The sequence below is a fragment of the Perognathus longimembris genome, chromosome 16 (genome assembly GCF_023159225.1).
Source record: "Perognathus longimembris pacificus isolate PPM17 chromosome 16, ASM2315922v1, whole genome shotgun sequence".
Taxonomy (NCBI): domain Eukaryota; kingdom Metazoa; phylum Chordata; class Mammalia; order Rodentia; family Heteromyidae; genus Perognathus; species Perognathus longimembris.
Window position 1 is genome coordinate 57,783,839 of NC_063176.1, and position 22,644 is coordinate 57,806,482.

Consider the following 22,644-nt stretch of genomic DNA (forward strand, 5'->3'; position numbering starts at 1 on the left):
GTTTTCAGGTCAGCCCTTACAGTAGCAAGGGATTTTTGTTTGTTTGATGCCTGCCATCAGCTGAAATGACTTACAACTTTTAGGCTTTTTATCTCACCCACATACTTAAGGGCCATGCTGGCTAGGCAAACATTCTGCTGCTTGAGCCTTGCTTCTAGTCCAGAAGATAAGCTTCACTTAACCAGCATCTCTTTGAATGTGGTACGGGGCCACATGTTTGCTCTAGCAAGTGTTCTGCCATTTGAACCATACTTCTAGCCCCTTTTGTTTAAGTTTATTTTTCAGGTAAGGTCTCACGATTTTTCTTGGAGCTGGGTGGCCTTGACCTGTGGTCCTCCTACCTCCACTTCCCAAATAGGTGGGATTACACCACCCGTGACTCAAAGTAGTACCTTCTTTGCTGGGTTATTAGGTAAATGTCTTTGTCGTTCCATACTCGTGGGTCGCTCTTGTATGCTAGGGATTCGACAGATGCTAAGGACTCTGCCCTGCCCTCAGGCCCCTGCCCCTGCTGGGGTGAGTGCGGCTGAGTGGGGCAGAAAGGAACCTGCACTGCCACATTGCTTCAGAGCAAAGGACACCCAGTGGGCCTGTGGCCCGCGAGCCCATGCTGCTGTGCTGTGGCCCTGCCACACCCTTCCAGAGGCCACCGGAGCGCTGCAGATGGGGGACAGGGGCCTGCCCTGGCGACTTCCGCACCTTCCCCCTTGCGAGGCCGGCGCCTGCACCTGGAGCTCTGCCTGACACAGCACCCAGGTAGAAAGACAGCAGGGACAGCTCAGGGAGGCAGCGTCGTGTCACTCAGCTACTGACTGACGCTTGACCTAGCGCACCACATGGGGTCAAAACATCACATCAATACCTCACACTTTGCTCAGTGTGAATTTCTGTTTCTTCATTTTACTATGAAGGTGATGGACAGAGGGTTCGCTTTCTTTCTTTTTTTTTTTTTTTTTTTACACACAAACCTTCACTCTGAAAACAGCTGCTGGGCTGGCCACCGCCCTCTGCCAACGCTTCCCTGAGGGAGCCCGGCCGTGTTTCCCGTGTTCCACACAGTGGAGACCCGGCTGGCCTGACGGCAGGAATGGGTGTCAGCCATAGAAGGCTTGCATAGGCGTGGTGAAGATACTGCAAAGGATGGGTACAGGGCCCAAAGCAAGGCTCAGATGGTAGAATCCCTGCCTAGCAGGTGAGGCCCTGAGTTCAAATCCTAGTACCACAAGAAGGAAAAAGGATGTTTACAAAAGCAATACACATGATTCTGCGGATGTTTCCTGTGTCCTTTGCTGGAAATTTGCTATTTTCCCAGCTTTTTACCACTCGGGGACCTTTCAGAGGTACTCACCCCCTTTCTCAGAGCATCCATAGACACGTCCTGTGGAACCCTGAGGTGTAGGATTTACAGGTGTGACATACATCGTGACCAAGGCTCGTGCGTTGCTGCCCCTCCCCAGACTGCACCTCACGGCACTGTATGTGTCATGGTGTGTAATGAGAAAGCCATAAGCAAAAATGAAGTGTTGACTCAAAAGTGGCTCTGTGTGTGTGTGCTTGTGCTCGCGTGTGCATTCAGCCTTTGAGCCCTGAGGTCACGCATTCCTGAAGCCCTCACCATGCTGGGCCCAGCAGGAAGGGGAGGCAGAGCCCCAGCTCTGCCTGCGGGGCTGGGCTCTATGTTCCCATGGAGAGGGGGAGGAGCTCCAGAGCAAGATGACAGATGTCCAGGACCACCTGAGGGGGGAGGGTGCTGCTGCGGAGGCTTCCAGAGACATGGAAGCCGGGTAACAGTACCTGAGCGCCATGTGTCAGTGTTGATTAGCCATCGTGAACGAAGCAAGGCACTGCAAGGTGCGAGCGGGGGAAGCTGCTGGAGCCTACGGGGCCTCTATTGTCCACACAACTTTTCTTGCACTATTCCAAAACACGAGTTATTTTTGTTTAAAGAACACTTAGAACAATAGGCAATTCCATGAATGTTTCTTTCTGGTGCTCCTCACCAAAAAAAAAAATCTGGTCCTATTTTTAATAGCTGACTTACTTAGCTTTAATAGCTCTGGTCTGTAGACATATTTGGGACACTTCCTGAAAGCAAATCTGATTGAAAGTATTTTTCTTCAGCGATTTTGTGTTCCTCTCGTCTTGACTCTGAGTACATGGCATTTATCTGGCTTATGTGGGCAAGGCCAGCACTGCTGTTGGTTTCTCTCCCTTCAGCTGGAAAGAGGCTCATTTCTGGCTGGAGTGTCCTCTGTAGTGATGCCAACTCTGACGCTGCCCTGCAAGTGGCCACAGTCAGAATGGCCATCACAGGAGCACAGAAGAGAGGCCGCACCTGGCCGTGGGGCTGATGTCTATAGCAAAAGTCTTTAGGAAAGAAAAAAAAATCTCTTCTCAGGATGACATTCTATGTGGCCACAGGAAAAGACCTGTGTTTTAACTTTTCTTAAGATAGTCAAAGGCTGGGAATATGGCCTCATGGTAGAGCGCTTGCCTCGTGTACATGAAGCCCTGGGTTCAATTTCCCAGCACCACATATATAGAAAATGGCCAGAAGTGGTGCTGTGGCTCAAGTGGCAGAGTGCTAGCCTTGAGCAAAAAGAAGCCAGGGACAGTGCTCAGGCCCTGAGTTCAAGCCCCGGGACTGGAAAAAAAAAAAAAAAAAGAAAAGATAGTCAAAGTACACAATGAAGTACGGTGCATAAATTAGATGCTTGGTGAGGTATTTTATATGGTAAAAACATAAAAATTGAATTCTTGAAAATCATAACTTCATAACTTATCTAAAAGCAACAAAACTAAATGTAACGTTACTATTTTCTCAGGACAAATAGGAAACATATCCTTTTATCTTTTTTTAAAATATATATACCAGTCCTGGGGCTTGAACTCAGGACCTGAGCACTGTCCCTGAGATTCTTTTGCTCAAGGCTAGGACTCTACCACTTGAGCCACAGCACCGCTTCCAGTATTTTCTGTTTATGTGGTACTGAGGAATCAAACCCAGGGCTTTCATGCACGCTAGGCAAGCATTCTACCACTAAGACACATTCTCAGCCTCCTTTTATCTTTAACATAACAGCTATTATTAAAACTAAGTGCTGTAGGAAAGATTTTAGGAACTATGCCATTTATTGGCTGACTTCAGCCATGCATTGCTTACCAAGAGCTGCAGTCTGGCTTGATGTCAGATGGGCATGGTAGTGGATAGGAGCATACAATGTAAGATACAGAAAGTACTCAGGAAATCTTGTACATTCTGCTCATTAGTTGAAATATTTTAGCATGAATGAATGTTGAATTTGGGGTTTTTTGCTCTGTTATGATGATGCTTTTGTCCTTTATTCTGCTATGACATATTGTATTATACAAAATAATAGGCTTCATTATGCCCTGTATGTATACAGTATACTTCAGTCTTATTCACCCCATCACTGTTGTCCCCACAAACAGTCACCTCTTACAGACATATCTTTCTGTTCGTTTGCGTGTTTAGATCTACATTCTTCATAAGAGAGTAAACATATATTTGTCTTTACTTAATATCACCTCCAGCTCTACCCATTCTTTTGTGATAGGCACCCAGGCTGGTTCCATACTTGGCGATTGTGAATAGGGCTTCAGTGAACATAGGTGTGCCGGTACTCCTATTGCATTTTGGCTTAGATTCTTTAGGAGTGGTAATTCTATTTTTGGCTTTTAGCAGAACCTCCATACTGATTTCCATAGTGGTTTCACTAGTGTACATTTCCAACAACAGTGTGTAAAGGTTCCTTCTCCACATGCCCACATCCTCCATCCTACATTGTTTTGTTTTTTTGATAATAGTTCTGACTGAAGTGAGAGGAAATCTCCTTGTGGTTTTCCTTTATGGCTAAGGATGTTGATCAGCTTTTCATGTATCATTTGCCATTTGTACCTCTTTTGAGAACTATCTGTTCAATTCATTTGCCCATTTACTGACTAGATTATTTGCTCTTTTAGTGTTTAATCTTTTGCATGTTTTACATAATCTGAATACTAATCCCTTGTCCAATGAATAGTGATTTTTCTGTTATTCGTGCATGTGTGTATGTGCACGCACACACTTGAACTTGAGGATTCATACTCTTGGTTATGGCTGACATTCTACCACTTGAGACACATCTCCAGTTCCATCTTTTTGCTGGTTAATAGGAGATGAGAGTCTCATGGACTTTTGGCTTTGAGCCACAATCCACAGATCTGAAGAACGTCCTTTAGTGTTTGTTTCTGAGCTGGACTACTGAGGACAGATTTGCTTCAATTTCCTTCATATGAGAATGTCTTTAGCTCCCTTTCCTTCCTGGCTGAAGAGAGCTCTGAGTTGGCAGCTCAGTGTTCTCTGCACGTGCAGGTTGCCACCCGCTCTTGGCCTGTGCTTGGCTCCTCTGTGTATAGCTCATTGCTGTTCTCTGCCACTCATACATTATTCCTCTCATCTTTGCCTTTGTGATATTTCTGGCCATGGTTTTCCTTGATCATGTTTAGGGTTACTTAGCTTCTTGAATTGGAAAAAATTAGGTCTATCACTACATTTAGAAAAAAATTTAGTCATTCTTTTTTGCGTATGTGTACCAATACCAGGGCTTGAACTCAGGGACTCATGTTCTTGCTCCGCTTTCTTGCTCATGGCTGGCACTCTACCACTTAAGCCATGGATCTAGTTTAGCATTTTTCTGGTTAATTAGAGATGGAGTCCTGATGACTTTTCTACCCAGGCTGACTTTAAACTGAGATTCTTCAGATCTGTCTTCTTAGTATCTAAGATTACAGGCATGAGCCACCAGCATTTGGCTAGTTGTTATTTTTTTTTTAATTTCTGTAAAAATTCACTTCTCTCCTTCAGGGGCTAAAACAACTTTTTTATGCCAGTACTGGGGCTTGAACTCAGGGCCTGGGCACTGTATCTCAGCTTTTTCCACTTAAAGCACTTGAGCCACAGTTCTGCTTCTGACTTTTTGGTGGTTAACTGGAGATGAGACTCACAGACTTATTTTCCCAGGCTAGATTTGAACCCTGAGCCTCAGATCTCAGCTTCCCAAGAACCAAGAATTACAAGCATGAGCCACTAGCACCCAGCCTAAAACAATTTAATTTGATATTGCACTTTAAATATCTCGTAAGTCCTGGGAACTCTGTTGTGTATTTATTTATTTTACTATTTTTATTCCCTCTTTACTTTAGGTCCTATTGATTCATTGTCAGTTTGCTGGCTTTCTTTTTCCTGTTATCTATTGTTGAGTTATTCTGTAACTATTCAGTAATTTTTTAATATTATATGATTCTGACCTAGAGAACAGCTGAGAGATGTTGACTTAATACCTCTAAGCTTCATTGTCCTCTCCTTTAAAAACTAGGCTGAGGGCTGGGGATATGGCCTAGTGGCAAGAGCGCTTGCCTCGAATACTTGAAGCCCTGGGTTCTATTCCCCAGCACCACATATACAGAAAATGGCCAGAAGGGGCACTGTGACTCAAGTGGCAGAGTGCTAGCCTTGAGCAAAAAGAAGCCAGGGACAGTGCTCAGGCCCTGAGTCCAAGGCCTAGGACTGGCAAAACAAAACAAAACAAACAAACAAAAAACTAGGCTGAAGCTGAGCTCTGTGGCTCACTCCTTAGCTACTCAGCAGGCTGAGATCTTGAGAATCATGATTCAAGGCCAGCCAAGACAGAAGAGTCCACAAGACTCCATCTTTAAAATAATCAGCGCAAAACAGGACTGGAGACATGGCTCAAATGGTAGAAAGCCAGCCAAGGAAGGAAACCTAGTGAACATGTGCACTGCATTCAAATTCTGGTACTGGCAAAAGGCAAGGGATGAAAATCCTTGCATTACACTCTTTCTGGCTTCTGGGGGACCTGAAGAGTGTCACCCGTAAGGCGGTCGTACTTCGGTGCTCAGCAACTGCACAATAGCAGGATTCATGAGATCTAGTCAGAGAGCACCAAGGATCCCAGCAGGAGACGCAGCAGGTGTCCCTGCCCCCTGTACCACCAAGGTCAGAAAGCTGACGTAGGTAGGGACAGGCTGTGGTCTATTCCTGGTTACCCCAAGTTGCAAAGTGCAAAGTACAGATACAGTAAATGTCCCAAGGGCTTGTGGGAGACGCTTTGACAGGAGGTACAGCCGCAGCCGCCACCAATCACAGTCAGCACAGGACAGGTACCAGGTGTCAGGAGCAGTGGAGAGGAGGGACAAGGGCCAGCGTGTTCTTAAACTACAATAATAAAATGTCATAGGAATGCACACTGAGTATGTTACACAGGAGCTTTAACTTAGCTGAGTCTATGACCCGGGCCGCCGTGGAGTTACTTTCTGAATGACCATAAAGGTCACATGGGCTACCAGTGCTTAGTGGCCTTTCAGTACAAATCAGTCGTACTATTGTTGCTGTGCTCAGGTGTGATACCGTGCATTACTCATTTTGTTCATGTTAAATACAATATTATGCATTTTCAATATCCTCAAAATGCCTAGACACACAGCAGACATTTCAACTAAAGCCATTTTCCTCTTACGATTAACAGAACATCCAAGGTATCTCCAAGCACCCAATTCAGATTACCAGACCTCGAAAAGTTCAAGGTAACACCTTCCTTTCTACCTTGTTAAAAATCAGGAGTAACGTGTTTCTATAATCTACAAGTGTTTCAAATTGCTTTTCTATAAAACTAACAACCTCACTCTCTTGACATTCTCTATGTTTACATGACTAGGATTTAAATATATATTGAAAAAAAAAAGTAGTTGAAGGATATGGCGCCTCCCTTTGAGCAGTTCCCAGGTTTAAATAGATGGTAATTACAGGGGGGAAGCAGCTCTCCTCCCACCATCTCCCCCACCAGCTTCTTGATAAAGAGAAAACAAACACACAGAGAAGAGAATAGCACTGGCTTTTATTAAAGCCTGGAACTTTCTGGAAATGTCTATGACAGGGTGCTCACGTTCTTCTCCAGTCTAGCATCTTGCTGGTTGTTTGGAGATGGAGTCCTGAGGACTGTTTTGAGCTAGTTTGTTGTACTACTGATGGTCACATTTATTTCTTAAGAAGAAAAGGCGAAAAGTATGGCAAACTGGTGCCGTCACTCACTCCCACTCCATTCTGTGCCAGGCCCTGGGCTGAGGACGCAGCCGCCCGCCCCGCGCTCACTGGGACGCTCAGATGGAAGGGAGAAGGGGGCCTCAGTCTCAGTGCTCCTACCACAGGGTGTTCACTGACAGTATCTATCTTTCACGGTCCTTTTTTTTTCCCCCAGTCCTGGGGCTTGAACTCAGGGCCTGAGCGCTGTCCCTGGCTTCTTTTTGCTCCAGGCTAGCACTCTGCCACTTGAGCCACAGCGCCACTTGGCTGTTTTCTATATATGTGGGGCTGGGGAATTGAACCCAGGGCTTCATGTATAGGAGGCAAGCATTCTTGCCACTAGGCCACATTCCCAGCCTCTATCTTTTACTTTCTTCATTAATATTCCAGACAGAATTGGGGTTTTATGAAGATTCTGGGGGCTGAATGAATGCTTTGTGCTTGCTAAGTACTGTTGCTTGACCCACACCGTCCAGCCCTTTTTGCTCCAGTTGTTCTTGGATAGGATCTCATTTTTTGCCTATGGCAGCCAAAACCAATAATATCCTCCTGTGTATCTGTCCTGCATAGCTAGGACAATAGGTGTACACTACCAGGCCAAGTGTTTCTCCGTTGAGATAGGGTCTTGAAAACTTTTTTTTAAACTAGGCTAATCTGGAACCTGCATCTTCCCAGTCTCAGCTGGATGACAGTAGCGTGCCACTGTGCCCAGCTTATTGATTGAGATGAGGTCACATGAGCATTTTGCCCCAGCTGGCTTTGAGCCACTATTCTCTGCCCACTAAGCAAGCTAGGATACTAGCTCGGGCCACCAGCACCTAGCCAGAACAGGAAAAATAGTAACAAGCACCTGCACTTCCTAGGGAGGTGCTTTCCCGCTTCAGCCACTACTCTGCCAGCCCTTTTTATCTTTCTTGTTTTTCTTTTTCCTTTCATTTTTGATCTGCATGCTATCCCTGAGCATTTTTTGTTCAAGGCTACTGCTCTACCACTCTAGCCAGCGCTTCACTGCCAGCTTTGGGGGGCTAGTTTATTGGAGATAAGAATCTCGCGGACTTTCTTGCCTGGGTGGGCTTTGAACCATGATCCTCAGATCTCAGCCTCCTGAGTAGCTGGGATTTCAGGTATGAGCCACCAGTGCCTCGCTCCTTTATTTTTAAACAGGATCTTGCATGTATGCCTAGGCCATGCTTCCCACTTAGCTCGAAGGACGAAAGTATGCCACCCAATCCAACCGTCGATTGAGATGGGGTCTCACATTTCTGCCTGGGCTGGCCTCAAACTGGGATCCTCTCAATCTTCACCCCACAAGCAGCTAGGATTACAGCAAGACCCATGGATGCCCAGCTCAGAACAGAAACTTTTTTTTTTTTTTTTTGGTCAGTCCTGGGCCTTGGACTCAGGGCCTGAGCACTGTCGCTGGCTTCCTTTTGCTCAAGGCTAGCACTCTGCCACTTGAGCCACAGCGCCACTTCTGGCCGTTTTCCTTATATGTGGTGCTAGGGAATTGAACCCAGGGCCTCATGTATACGAGGCAAGCTCTCTTGCCACTAGGCCATATCCCCAGCCCCGGAACAGAAACTTTTAATAACTGGAAATCTCATTAATGTTCAGAAGTAATATTATTTTAAATTATACTAATACAAGTAGCCACAAAATTAATATTAAAATAATTCAGTGTTAGGGACTAGCTCAGGGTTAGCTCACAGCCACACTTACCACGTGCTCTTGAATGACTGTCCAGGGGAAGAAGTGGAGACCCTCACCATCTCCCCACGGGCCCTGTTTGTCTCCTCTGAAGGCCGCACCTTCCTGGCAGCAGGTAGGTGTGAGCAAGGTGGCGCTGCATGCGCCACTGTCGCCCGCTTTGTTCATGGCTGAGCAGGTCCCACGCTCACAGACTGAATAATTCACACACTTACAGGGTCTGTTGTTTTTTTTAAGCCAGTAAAGGAAATATTGATATGGAACAGCGGTTTCTTATGATAATCAAATAATAGCAAGTCCTCGGCTCCCGGGCTCTCCCACCCTTGCAGGGCCCACTCCGCTGCCTCTTCTCTCTCCCTCCCTCTGCTCAAGCAAAGCAGTCACCTGGCTCCTCTCGCACCTCACACCCGGGCGCCCTCCCTCTTCCCAGCCGTCTGAGCCCCTTCGCCTCCGCTCAGGGTCGCTCTCATCAGTCAGCATCTCCCGGCACACGCAGAGAAGTGACAGCTACCTCCTGCACACACCACTCACTTCCAAACCAACGATGTTCCCTGGCCGCCTTTTCCATCTCATTCCTCACGTCTGATACTCCAAACAACGTATCCAGAGCCCCCTCCGTGGAGGGAGAGGCTCTGTCTACCTCGTTCACTCACACATCCCAGGCACTGAGCTGGCACGTAGACGCCTCTTCCTAAGATTGTGGTGTAGGGAATGAATGAATGAATGAATGAATGGGCAAACGAATGGACACTACCCACCCGGATGCTCTGATGGCCTCACTGGGGGCAGAGCTGGGTTTGTGATTTGCCCCCCTGGCCCTGAGGCAGAGGAGCCTGGCAGATGAAAGGGGGACGTGGACCTTGACCCCGAGAGAGGCAGTTTGGGGGGGGATGGGGAGGGGCTGACTGGGGAAGCAGGGAGGGCACTGTTGGTGGGTTGGGAATTAACACAGAGCTCTGTCTCGCAGACTTTTCGCAGATCGAATTGCGCATTCTTGCACATTTATCTGGGGATCCAGAACTTCTGAAGTTATTCCAGGAATCTAGAAGAGATGATGTATTTTCTACCCTGACGGCACAGTGGTAAGACAGCAAGCCACAGTATTATCAGATGTACAAGAACGCTAACACGATTTTAAAAGTCTGAAGTTATTCCAAGGCTATTTTTATGAAAGAGAAATTAAGTTTTTCTCTAGTGGTTAATCACGCTGAAAAACGTCGACAGGAGCCAAGAGCTTCCTAATTACAAAAGGATGGATGACTCTTCCCCACGAAGCGGGCATGTGACGGACATCTTGGAGAAACAGCCAGTGCACGTCACCCAGGAAGGAGAGGGAGCCCCGGCGCTGGGTGTGAGGGCTGCAGCCCCCGCAGAGGAGGGCAGGTGTCCTCCCCGCAGCCCCCCGCCCCCGCCCGCTTCAGGCCGGAGCGCCTGGCCTGTGGGTGGCAGGCCTTGCCGGGAGAGCTCCAGAGGCAGGCAGCCCCGATCCGGCTAGGCGGGGCAGCGCTACCGTCTGAGGCCTGGAGGTCTTGCTGGGGTTTTCCTTCTTCCTAGGGGGAGCTGTGCCACCTGCTTCCTCGGCCGGGGGAGAGGGCAGGGCTCACACTTCCCTCTGATGGGGGCGAGGTGCCTCCCGCCTCCCGAGCCCGCGGCAGAGTCTGCGATCCCCTTTTCCCAGCAGTCCTGCCGCCCCAGCCCTGGGGACACTTGCCAGGCTCTGCTCTGAAAAGGAGCACCAGACTGTGAGTGGCACCCGATGGGCGCTCGCCTGCTCAGCCATGTCCCTGCCTGCCGAGTCAGGATTTTGCCACAGGAGGACAGAGGCCACATGGGCCACAGTTGGAAGGAAGGTCCCTGTGCCTGCTGCCATTACTGTCCCCTTCAGGGAAGCCTGCGTTGGCTAGCTTCCCCTTACCCTGTGCCTCTCCCCTCAGGAGGCTCCCCTGTGACTCCCTTTCCCTGCCTCCCCCTCCACTTCCTGTCACCTGTTCCCTCAGGAGTCACTAGAGACATCACTTCAGGGAATGCTGTCCCTCACCTTGTGGCCCTACACTTGTTCCTCACATACTCACCTCTGTTGCTGTCCCTGCCTTCCGGAAGGCACATGAGGTCGCCAAAGGCAGGACAATATCCCATGTCCAGGCCAGCAACTGGCCACTCTCTGGCCCAGGCTGATCCTCCTTGGCTGGGGCCAGCACACCAGGGCCGCCTCATTCAACCTTCTCCCCTTAGGCTCAGGAAGCTCTTTCCCTAAACTAACTAAACTCAGCTAATTTTGTCCAAAAGTATGACCTCAGGGACCTTCTGTAGCACCCAAACTCACTATTCCAAGCCAGGCTACTCCCTGCCAGTGCACTCCACTACAGCCCAGCTCTGCTTCCCATCCAGTGCGCGCACACACGCACACACACACACACACACACACACACCACTGCAGCCCAGCTCTGCTCCCCATCCAGTGCACATACCCCACTGCAGCCCAGCTCTGCTCCCCATCCAGTGCACACACACACACACTCCACTACAGCCCAGCTCTGCTCCCCATCCAGTGAACACAAACACCACTGCAGCCCAGCTCTGCTCCCCATACAGTGCACGCACACACACACTCCACTACAGCCCAGCTCTGCTCCCCATCCAGTGAACACAAACACCACTGCAGCCCAGCTCTGCTCCCCATACAGTGCACACACACACACACTCCACTACAGCCCAGCTCTGCTCCCCATCCAGTACACACACACCACTGCAGCCCAGCTCTGCTCCCCATCCAGTACACACACACCACTGCAGCCCAGCTCTGCTCCCCATCCAGTACACACACACCACTGCAGCCCAGCTCTGCTCCCCATCCAGTGCACACACACCACTGCAGCCCAGCTCTGCTCGCCATCCAGTGCACACACACCACTGCAGCCCAGCTCTGCTCACCATCCAGTGCACACACACCACTGCAGCCCACCTCTGCTCCCCATCCAGTGCGCACACACACCACTGCAGCCCAGCTCTGCTCCCCATCCAGTGCACGCACACACACACCACTGCAGCCCAGCTCTGCTCCACATCCAGTGCACACACGCCACTGCAGCCCAGCTCTGGTCCCCATCCAGTGCACACACACACACACACTCCACTACAACCCAGCTCTGCTCCCCATCCAGTGCACACACACCACTGCAGCCCACCTCTGCTCACCATCCAGTGCACACACCCACACTACTGCAGCCCAGCTCTGCTCCCCATCCAGTGCACACACACACACCACTGCAGCCCAGCTCTGCTCCCCATCCAGTGCACACACCCACACTACTGCAGCCCAGCTCTGCTCCCCATCCAGTGCACACACACACACTACTGCAGCCCAGCTCTGCTCCCCATCCAGTGCACACACACACTCCACTACAGCCCAGCTCTGCTCCCCATCCAGTACACACACACACACCACTGCAACCCAGCTCTGCTCCCCATACAGTGCATGCACACACACACCACTGCAGCCCAGCTCTGCTCGCCATCCAGTGCACACACACCACTGCAGCCCAGCTCTGCTCGCCATCCAGTGCACACACACCACTGCAGCCCAGCTCTGCTCCACATCCAGTGCACGCACACACACACCACTGCAGCCCAGCTCTGCTCCACATCCAGTGCACGCACACACACACCACTGCAGCCCAGCTCTGCTCCACATCCAGTGCACACACGCCACTGCAGCCCAGCTCTGCTCAACATCCAGTGCACACACGCCACTGCAGCCCAGCTCTGCTCCCCATCCAGTGCACACACACACACACTCCACTACAACCCAGCTCTGCTCCCCATCCAGTGCACACACACCACTGCAGCCCACCTCTGCTCACCATCCAGTGCACACACCCACACTACTGCAGCCCAGCTCTGCTCCCCATCCAGTGCACACACACACACCACTGCAGCCCAGCTCTGCTCCCCATCCAGTGCACACACCCACACTACTGCAGCCCAGCTCTGCTCCACATCCAGTGCACACACACACACCACTGCAGCCCAGCTCTGCTCCCCATCCAGTGCACACACACACACACTCCACTACAACCCAGCTCTGCTCCCCATCCAGTGCACACACACCACTGCAGCCCAGCTCTGCTCCACATCCAGTGCACACACACCACTGCAGCCCAGCTCTGCTCCACATCCAGTGCACACACACACACCACTGCAACCCAGCTCTGCTCCCCATCCAGTGCACACACACACACACCACTGCAGCTCAGCTCTGCTCTCTGCTGAGCCTACCAAGCCTGGAGACTCACAAAGAAATTAGTGAGTACTGTGAAGTCCAGATTTTTCTGTGCCTTTGGCAAAAAAAACACCACCCAGAGACTTTTTATTTGAGTAATAGAATCCAGGAACTCGTGTGTGTGTGCGCACACGTGTGTATGTGTGTGTACGTGTGTGTGTGCTGGTAGGCTACTCTACCACTTTCACTCAAAGAACTCTACCACTTTAGCTACAGCTCCACTTCTGGCTTCTTTGCTGGTTCATTGGAGATAAGTCTCACAGACTTTCCTGCCTAGACTGGCTCTGAACTGCGATCCTCAGATCTCACCTCCTGAGTAGCTAGGATGACAGGAGTGAGCCACTGGGGCCCAGAGATACAGGAAGTATTTTATATAAAAGTAACAGGAGTGAAAATGTTGCCCTATAAGCTGGACCAGAGAGGGTAGCGGTGGACACTGTGTCTGGTGGGACAGCAGGGAAAGAGAAATGTTTAGCAAGCACAAGAAGATGAATTCTTCCTGCTGGGTGTGGTGATGCCACACAGTGAAGGACAGAATGGTCACAAGTCAGACACCAACCCAAAGTTGTACCAGCAGCCATCCGAATGGGCTGCCTCTTCCGCCCCATTCTCTGCCCTCCTCCTCAGCCCTGCCCCCGCCTCTGTGCAATGCTTCCCATTAACACGCGTGGCCTCTGTCCTGGCCAAGATCCTCTCGGACCCATCGCCCTGCCTCCGCTAACCCCACAGACATGTACTTGGTCCCTTTTCCCTTTTGCCACGCTCCACCATCTGCCCAACCTGCCCACAGCACCTTCCTGCCCTCGTGTGGTGTGGCGATGTCACCTGCCCCTCCCCTTTGCTGCTATGCTGAGCTTCAAGGCATAGATGGTGTTGTCCAGCCCTTTGCCACACATGTCAAGATCTAGGTGGTGAAGATCCACCAAGTCCTCTGGTCCCCTGCGCAGCCCCAGTGGCTCCCCACGTTAGCGCCAGTGCTCTCACGCTTCTCTCTGAGTGTCCAGCACGGCCACTTTCTCTCAGCTCAAGTGCTGAGGAGGGTCATGAAGTGGGGACAATTTAGTTCACTGGAAACCCTAGTCACCCTGCTTGAGTGGAGCTTTAACTGTGAACGGTGGCCCTTTGCAGGCTAGCAGTGTGCAGCACGGCATTCTGTCCACATCTGGTGGCGGCAGTTCTTTCCCCACCTGATCACCGGGGTGACTCTGCTCTCCAGTTAACTACCAAAAAGCCAAAAGTGGAACTTTGAATTCAGTGGTAGCGTGCCATCCTTGAGCAAAACCGCTCAGGACAGTGCCCTGGCCACGAGTGCAAGCCCCAGAACACATACACACACACATGCACGCACACACACACACACACACACACTTTAGTTTCATGCTGGTTGCTTTTAATTCTCCACCAGCAGTAGTAATCCAACAATTGTGACTTATACTATAATTAGTCACTGTGAAAATGAATTTTATGTTCCAAGCGCAGGACTAGAATATCACACAGTAAAGAAACAGATCAAATGTACGTAACAATATTCATTCCCTGTAGGAGACTTATTGTTTCAAACACAAAAAGCCGAAAGGCAAATGATCATTTTCAGAGTAATCTTTTTTTTTTTTTTTTTTGGGCCAGTCCTGGGCCTTGGACTCAGGGCCTGAGCACTGTCCCTGGCTTCTTCCCGCTCAAGGCTAGCACTCTGCCACTTGAGCCACAGCGCCGCTTCTGGCCGTTTTCTGTATATGTGGTGCTGGGGAATCGAACCTAGGGCCTCGTGTATCCGAGGCAGGCACTCTTGCCACTAGGCTATATCCCCAGCCCTCAGAGTAATCTTTGTAAAGCTGTTCAGGTCACGTAGTTATATGTGAGATGGCGTCTGGGAGAGATGGTGGAAATCACCTGTGGGGTCACAGTAGGTGGGCACCAGAGTCCAGAGGAGAGGCCACCTGCTGGCAGGCCTCAGAGCTGCGGCCTCGCCTCCTCCAGCTCCGGCAGGTGCAGACACAGTCATCCTGCACTGCAGGCCCAGGACAGACACCAGACTTCCTCACAGGGGGCTGGGAAGGTAGAGTGCTTGCCTTGCATGCATGAAGCCCTGGGTTAAATTCCTCAGTACCACATAAACAGAAAAAGCTGGAAGTGGCGCTGTGGCTCAAGTGGCAGAGTGCTAGCCTTGAGCAAAAAGAAGCCAGGGACAGTGCTCAGGCCCTGAGTCCAAGGCCCAGGACTGGCAAGGTGAGAAACAAAACAAAGCTGCCTCTAGTTGCAATTGCCATGATTATCTGTGTAGAAAATTTCAAGGACTAGACAAAGTGTAGGCAACTATTGTGGTTAATATCTGGAATTGACCCAAAGGCTTTTGGGTTGAAAATTTGTTCTCCAGAACAACAAAGTTTAGAAAGCGATTAGATCCTAGAGCTCTTGTCATCAGTCATAGGGATTAATCGACTAATGAGCTCATACTCCGATGGCCTATGGGAAGATGACAGCAACATAAAATGTAGAACCTAGTTGAAAGGCGTAGGTCTTTGGAGTCTCTGTCTAGTACCCAGCTTCCTCCTCCTCCGCTCCTTTGTCTTTTTTCCTCTCTGTCTCTGCTTAAGTTAATTACCTCAGGTGTTTTGTCACAGCATCTGAAAGCTTTTTAAACAGAAATGTGGAGGACAGTTCCAGTGGCTAGAGTAGCCTAGCCTATATATCACACTAACCACGTGTCTTGCAAAGTAAATATAAACAAAAGAGACTTTAAGAAACTGCATGTGATTTTTCTTGATCTCTTTTCTCTCTGTTGAAAAGGCTGGGGAAAAAATGTATAGAAGTGACTGTATAATCTTGCATACCAAATTGTGGCCCAATCGGTGGTGGAATATAGTAAGCACAAAAAACAAACTTATTCTTTCCACAGGCAATACTTCTGCTGTTGTAACAATTCTTTTTTTGGCCAGTCCTGGGGCTTGGACTCAGGGCCTGAGCACTGTCCCTGGCTTCTTTTTGCTCAAGGCTAGCACTCTGCCACTTGAGCTACAGCGCCACTTCTGGCCATTTTCTGTATATGTGGTGCTGAGGAATTGAACCCAGGGCTTCATGCATGCGAGGCAAACACTCTTGCCACTAGGCCACATTCCCAGCCCTGTTGTAATAATTCTTAAAGGTGACTTTGGGGCCAGGTGGCCAGCAGTGAGATGTCTGTTAGAAACCGGAAGGTGACATTTGATAAAACCGTGTCCTAATAACTTACAAGACAGATAATACTTCTAGTGAACTTGTGATATCAGGCAGATCTAAACAAACAAAGTACAAGAAAATGCTTTGATTACTACTGTCTGCTGTGGCAAACTCAGAAAAGTGGCCAATATAAAAGCAGAAATGAATAGGAACAATGAGTTTCTGAAAGTTTGGATCTTGTTAATTTGAATAAATCAATGATTTGCATCTTTAGCCAATGAACAACAAATTGCAATATGCATCTTTAAGTCATCATGTTCTGTCTGTAAGCACTATGACAAGCCAACCTCTAAAATAATACTAAAAGATATCTAGCTTAAGTGTTAATGGAAAAGATTAAATAAGTTATTAAAAAACCTGCAGTTCACCCAAACTAGTTCAAGAAAAGGAATAACTGAGAATAAAATTCAGATAGGACAAATAACCAGATACTAAAATAGAAAGCTTAAACTCAATAGTGTTGATAAACATTAAACACAGATAAGCTTAAAAAACAGTTAAGAGGCACAAATCATAAATATATACAAGTATTATCTTTTTAAAAAAGAAAAAACAGGGGGCTGGGGATATAGCCTAGTGGCAAGAGTGCCTGCCTCGGATACACGAGGCCCTAGGTTCGATTCCCCAGCACCACATATGCAGAAAACGGCCAGAAGCGGCGCTGTGGCTCAAGTGGCAGAGTGCTAGCCTTGAGCGGGAAGAAGCCAGGGACAGTGCTCAGGCCCTGAGTCCAAGGCCCAGGACTGGCCAAAAAAAAAAAAAATACAATACTTTTATCTTTAATATAGTTCTGGTGAATATTTTAAAATGTGAAAAGGCAGTAGTCTTCAGATTAGGTAAAAAGTGGGGACACGTTATAACTGTTAACAGACCCTATCAATACAGAGACTGAAGATAAGTGCTCAGCATGAAGAAGCTAATGTACTAGATTGGTATCAAACCAAACTTCATTTAAAAAAAAATGGCTAAAGATAAAAGGGCAGGGCTGGGAATGTGGCTTAGTGGTAGAGAGCTTGCCTAGCGTGCATGAAGCCCTGGGTTCAATTCCTCAGCACCGCATACACAGAAAAGGTCAGAAGTGGCGCTGTGGTTCAAGTGGTAGAGTGCTAGCCTTGTGCAAAAGAAGCTCAGGGACAGAGCCCAGGCCCTGAGTCCAAGCCCCAGGACTGGCAAGAAAAAAAAAAGATAAAAGGGGATATTTCACAATGACAAAAATATCAACTTATCACAAAGTTATAACAATCCTAAGTCTGACAGCACCTAATAAAAGAACATTACAATCCTTGATGTAAAACCTGACCAAACTGAAGTGAGACACAGAATGTACAATGCATTCATTCACTGGAAGTCTCGCTGCTCATCCTAGAAGGGAATTTATGTTAAAGTAAAACTTGATAAATATACTGCTGGAATGCCATATTGGAGGCTGGGGTCTGGCTCGTCCAGCCTGCAGGAGGCCCTGTGTTACACACACACACACACACACACACACACACACACACACACACACACACACACACACACACTGCAGACTAACCAGCCTAAGGAAGAAGGCTGTATTGTACCCCTGTGACTCTGGCTTATATAGGATACAATTCATGGTGCTGGCTTGCAGCCATCTGAATTGTTGCACAGGTCTGTCTCCTCACATTGTTGTTTGCTAGAGTGTGCAGCACTTTTAGAAGAAAGTTCTGCTGTAATGATTAGTTGTAGCAAACTGTTCCTCAGGATTAGGTTCCATCATAGGATTTTTGCTTTTCTTTTTCAGCCATACTTTCCTAAACAGTATTGCTTAATTTTTCAGATTCTTTTATTAAAAAGGTGATTGGAGCCAGACACTGGTGGCTCTTGCCAATTATCCTAGCTACTCAGGAGATCTGAGGATTGAGGTTCAAAACCAGCCCAGGGAAACAAATCCATGAGATTCTTACCTCCAGTTAACTAGCAAAAAGCCAGTACCAGAGGCCCAGAGGCCCAGAGGCATGGCTCAAGTCTGTTAGAGTGGCAGCTGTGAACGACAAAGCTGAGTGAGAGTTCAAGGCCAAGTTCAATCCCAGTACCAGTGCGCTCGGTCTCTCCCTCCCCCCCCTCTCTCTCCCCCTCTCTCTCCCTCTCTCCCTCTCTCTCTTCTCTCTCTCCCTCTCTCTCCCCCCTCTCTCTTCTCTCTCTCCCTCTCTCTCTCTCCCCCCTCTCTCTTCTCTCTCTCCTCCTCTCTCTTCTCTCTCTCCCCCTCACTCTCTTCCCCCCTCTCTCTCCCCCTCTCTCTCCCTCTCTCTCCCCCTTTCTCTTTTCTCTCTCTCCCCCTCTCTCTCTTCCCCTCTCTCTCTCCCTCTCTCTCCCTCCCTCCCTTTCTTCACCCCTCCTGTCTCTGTCACACCCACATTCACGTTGATTGGCTCTCTGGCTCCTTTAATCCCTCCTGATATTCTTATAAACACTGATAAACTATTTCCAAATACTGACAACTTTGTGCTCAGAGCTTGCCAGTTTACCTGTTCACAAAGCAGTGTAGTCATGACATGCACAGATGAGCAGGCAAAGTGGAAGACTGGCTCTGTAATCCACAAGTCCCCACTTTTACTAGGAAAACTACTTGGCTGAATCTTTATTGTCCAAAAGGACATCTCTTCGCATGCCTGAAGGCCAACAAGCCCAGGAGCCATCGACAGCATCCTGCCACCCGCCTTTCCTCTTTCCCACACCACACTCCCAGGTCCTGGTCTTCTGTCCAACCTCTTCTCTCTGCTCAGCAACGACTCCCTTTGTCTTCTGCTTCATGTGTATGTGTGTGCGCACGCGCACGTGTGTGTGTGTGTGTGTGTGTGTATACTGGTACCGGGGCTTGAATTCAGGGCTTCATACTCTCCCTTGGCTTTTTTTGTTCAAGGCTGGTGCTCTACCACGTGAGCCGCACCTCCAGTTCTGGCTTTCTGCTGGTTAACTGGAGATTAAGAGTATCCTAGACTTTCTGCATAGTCTGGCTTTAAACCGAGATCCTTAGATGTCAGCCCCTGAGTAGCTAGGATTATAGGCACCGGGCACTGGTGAGGTGGTACAATTGTCTACCTAGACAAACAAGAACCTCCTATGAGTACACTACCGAGCCAGTGCTCAGGTCTGGAGTGTGACCAGGTAGAAGTTAGCATACAGCAACTGCTTCCCACGACAGAAGAGCAGATGCAGTGAGGATAAAATGCCTATGGTGAGGTTCTAAACCATGTGCACGGTCTATGTGAGAAAAGGAAACGTTAGGAGGTGGCACTGTGGCTCAAAGTGGTAGACCACTAGTCTTGAGTGAAAAAGCTCAAGGATAGCATTCAGGCCCCAAGTTAAAGCCCCCTAAATGACAAAAGATAAATAAATAAAAATAAACTTTAAAAAAAAAAGGAAAGAAAAAGTTAGAAAAAATCATCAAAAATTTAGAAACCATTTTATAAACATTTATAAAACATTCTACAGGGCTGGGGATATAGCCTAGTGGCAAGAGTGCCTGCCTCGGATACACGAGGCCCTAGGTTCGATTCCCCAGCACCACATATACAGAAAACGGCCAGAAGCGGCGCTGTGGCTCAAGTGGCAGAGTGCTAGCCTTGAGCGGGAAGAAGCCAGGGACAGTGCTCAGGCCCTGAGTCCAAGGCCCACGACTGGCCAAAAAACAAAAAACAAAACAAAAAAAAATTCTACAAAAATGTAACTTTTTACATTGGCATATAAATGTCAATACATGTCCTAATAAATATGCCCAATAATAACAATAGAGCTTTTTAGTGACTGGAGATACTAATCTCTACTTTGTGATACAAAGATAATGCATAATAACCATGAAAATCTTTTTAAAGGATAGCAATAGGATCACTGGTATTAAAATATTAAGCCCCTGTTGCTGAAATGTAAAACAGATGAAAAGAAAAAATGAATTTCACAAGCAGACCCACATATGGACACATTTACCATATGTAATATATATAAATGAGATACAACTGTCAAATGAGTGACTTAAATAGTCACCTGAGAGAGCTATGCCCCAGAGTAGGAAGAGGCCATCAGTGATAGCCCTGCTACTGAATAGCCAAGACTTGGAAGTGTTGATAGGAGTGAAGAATACAGGCACATCAATTTTAGCGAAACGTAAATCACCAAGTAAGAACACAGCCTCTCAACAAAACTCTCAGGACACAGCAGGACCCTCAAAGTCTTGCCAAAGTTTCCAAGGGAAAATACAAAGCAACAGGAAAGAGACGGCCTTAGCAGTTCGCAATCTCCATGCCATTCTCTGGCACCAGGAAACCCGGCTGGGTGTATGTGGTCCTGGGCCACCTTCTTTCCTCCACACCTGTAGTTTGAGGGAACGTGTTCCTTGTCTTTTTAGATGCCATCTTAAAATTATGAACACTGTCTCTTTACAGCTGGAGGCTGGAATCTCATTGGCATTGGTCTTTGAACTCAGGACCTCATGCTTACTTAGGCAAGACTGGTGCTCTACCCCTTTGGGTTTTGCCCTTTTTCCAGTTTTTTTGCTGGTTATTTTGGGAATGGAATCTCACAGATGTGTCTACCCAGGCTGGCTACAAACTGTGATCCTTTGGATCCAGCCTCCCAAGTAGCCGGGCTTACAGGTGTGAGCCACCAGCACCTGACTGAGCACACTTTTTAAGTGAGGCCGTCTGGTCTACAAATTGGTGTACAGCTTGTGGTGACAGCCAGCCTGGACCGCTGGCTAGACTTGAGTGGATCCCTGATCCATGACAGATGGACATAATCTAGCCATCAGTCACTTCCTCCCATAGCCACAGATGCAACTGTCACTGGTCACGTGATCTGCCGGGCAGGGTGAGCACATGAAACTCAGCTGCCAGGGGAGGCGGAGGCAGTGTCCACCAGAAGGCCTTTGAAGAGCTCATCACCTGTGTGGCGCTGGGCTGGGTCTTTCCTTCTGCGTTCTGCAGATAATCTACTCACAGCCATCGCCCGTGGGCAAATGCTTGTGGCAACTGTACTCCCCGCTGCGGCCATGGGAACCTCTTTTAGTTAGTAACTGTGTCCGTGTGTGTGTGTGTGTGTGTGTGTGTGTGTGTGTATCACTATAACTCCCCAAGCCCATTTAGAGTGTTTCCTGCCCTAGTCCTAGAACCAGCTATTTCTCCAAGAAGCCATGTTCCTTATTTTTATGAAGTAGTTGTACAAAGGGCTTAATCCCAGGAGTCAGATTATGACTTCCATCCTTCTCTCCATCTTTCCCCATCCCATCATACTATCCAATCATATAGTTCAACTTGTTCATAATGTACATTGAATATAATGACTGCATTTGCTCACCCTCCCTCCATTTGTGTGTCCCCCCCGCCCCCGTCCCCCTCTCCCTCAGAACATGTCTTCACTTCCTGGTATTCATTTATTCAATAGGTCATTCGGTGTTCAAAGGAGTTACACCATTGAACTCCTTTTCTAAGTGTATCATCCTTTAGTTCATTTGTGTGTATATGCATATATAGCCCTGTATATGCTATCATGTATGTTTGTATTTTAGATCTAATTTCCGCATATGAGAGAAAACATGTGCCGTTAGCCTCTCTCAGCCTGGCTTACCTCACTGAACATGATTTGTTGTAGGTCCCTCCATTTCCCTACAAATGACATATTATTCTTTCTGATAGATGAGTGTAATTCCGTTGTATGGAATTGTTCTACTCATCTGTTGTAGGTCATCTGGGCTGTGGCCATAGCTTGGCTATTGTGAGCAGTGCAGCCGTGAACGTGGATGTGTGAGTGTCTTTACCATGTCTTGACTTACAAAGTCTGGGTAGATACCCGAGGATGGGATGGCTGGATAACAGGGAAGTTCTACGCTTCCTTTTTTGAGGAATCTCCAAACTGCCTTCCAGAGTGGTTGTATAGTTTACATTCCCACCAACAGTGCAAGAGGGTTCCTTTTTGCCCTACCTTCCCACCAGCATTTGTTGTTGTTCATACTCTTGAGGGTGGCCAGCCTTTCTGGAGTGAGCTGGAATCCCAGTGTTTTGATTTTGCGTTTTCCTTTTGGCCAAGGATGTTGAACATTTCCTTAGGTATTTATTGGTCACACTTGCTTTTTTTTTTTTTTTGCCCGTCCTGGGGCTTGAACTCAGGGCCTGAGCACTGTCCCTGGCTTCTTTTTTCTCAAGGCTAGCACTCTGCCACTTGAGCCACAACACCACTTCCGGCTTTTTCTGTTTATGTGGTGCTGAGGGATCAAACCCAGGGCTTCATGCATACAAGGTGAGCACTCCACGGAGAAGCCATATTCCCAGCATGTTCTGGATATTAGGCCCTTGTTGGATGTGTAGCTGGGAAAGATCTCCCA

The 22,644-nt window shown here is 48.3% G+C and overlaps 1 protein-coding gene across 1 annotated transcript in view; it reads left to right on the forward strand.

Moving 5' to 3' along the window:
• Positions 1-22,644, forward strand: part of Poln (DNA polymerase nu) — a 100,418-nt gene that overhangs the window by 52,656 nt on the left and 25,118 nt on the right. Inside the window, exons 15-17 of the mRNA XM_048364509.1 lie at positions 6,549-6,606; positions 8,847-8,924; positions 9,777-9,891. Of these exons, the coding sequence (XP_048220466.1) occupies positions 6,549-6,606; positions 8,847-8,924; positions 9,777-9,891 (251 nt within the window). The remainder of the gene's footprint in view (positions 1-6,548; positions 6,607-8,846; positions 8,925-9,776; positions 9,892-22,644) is intronic.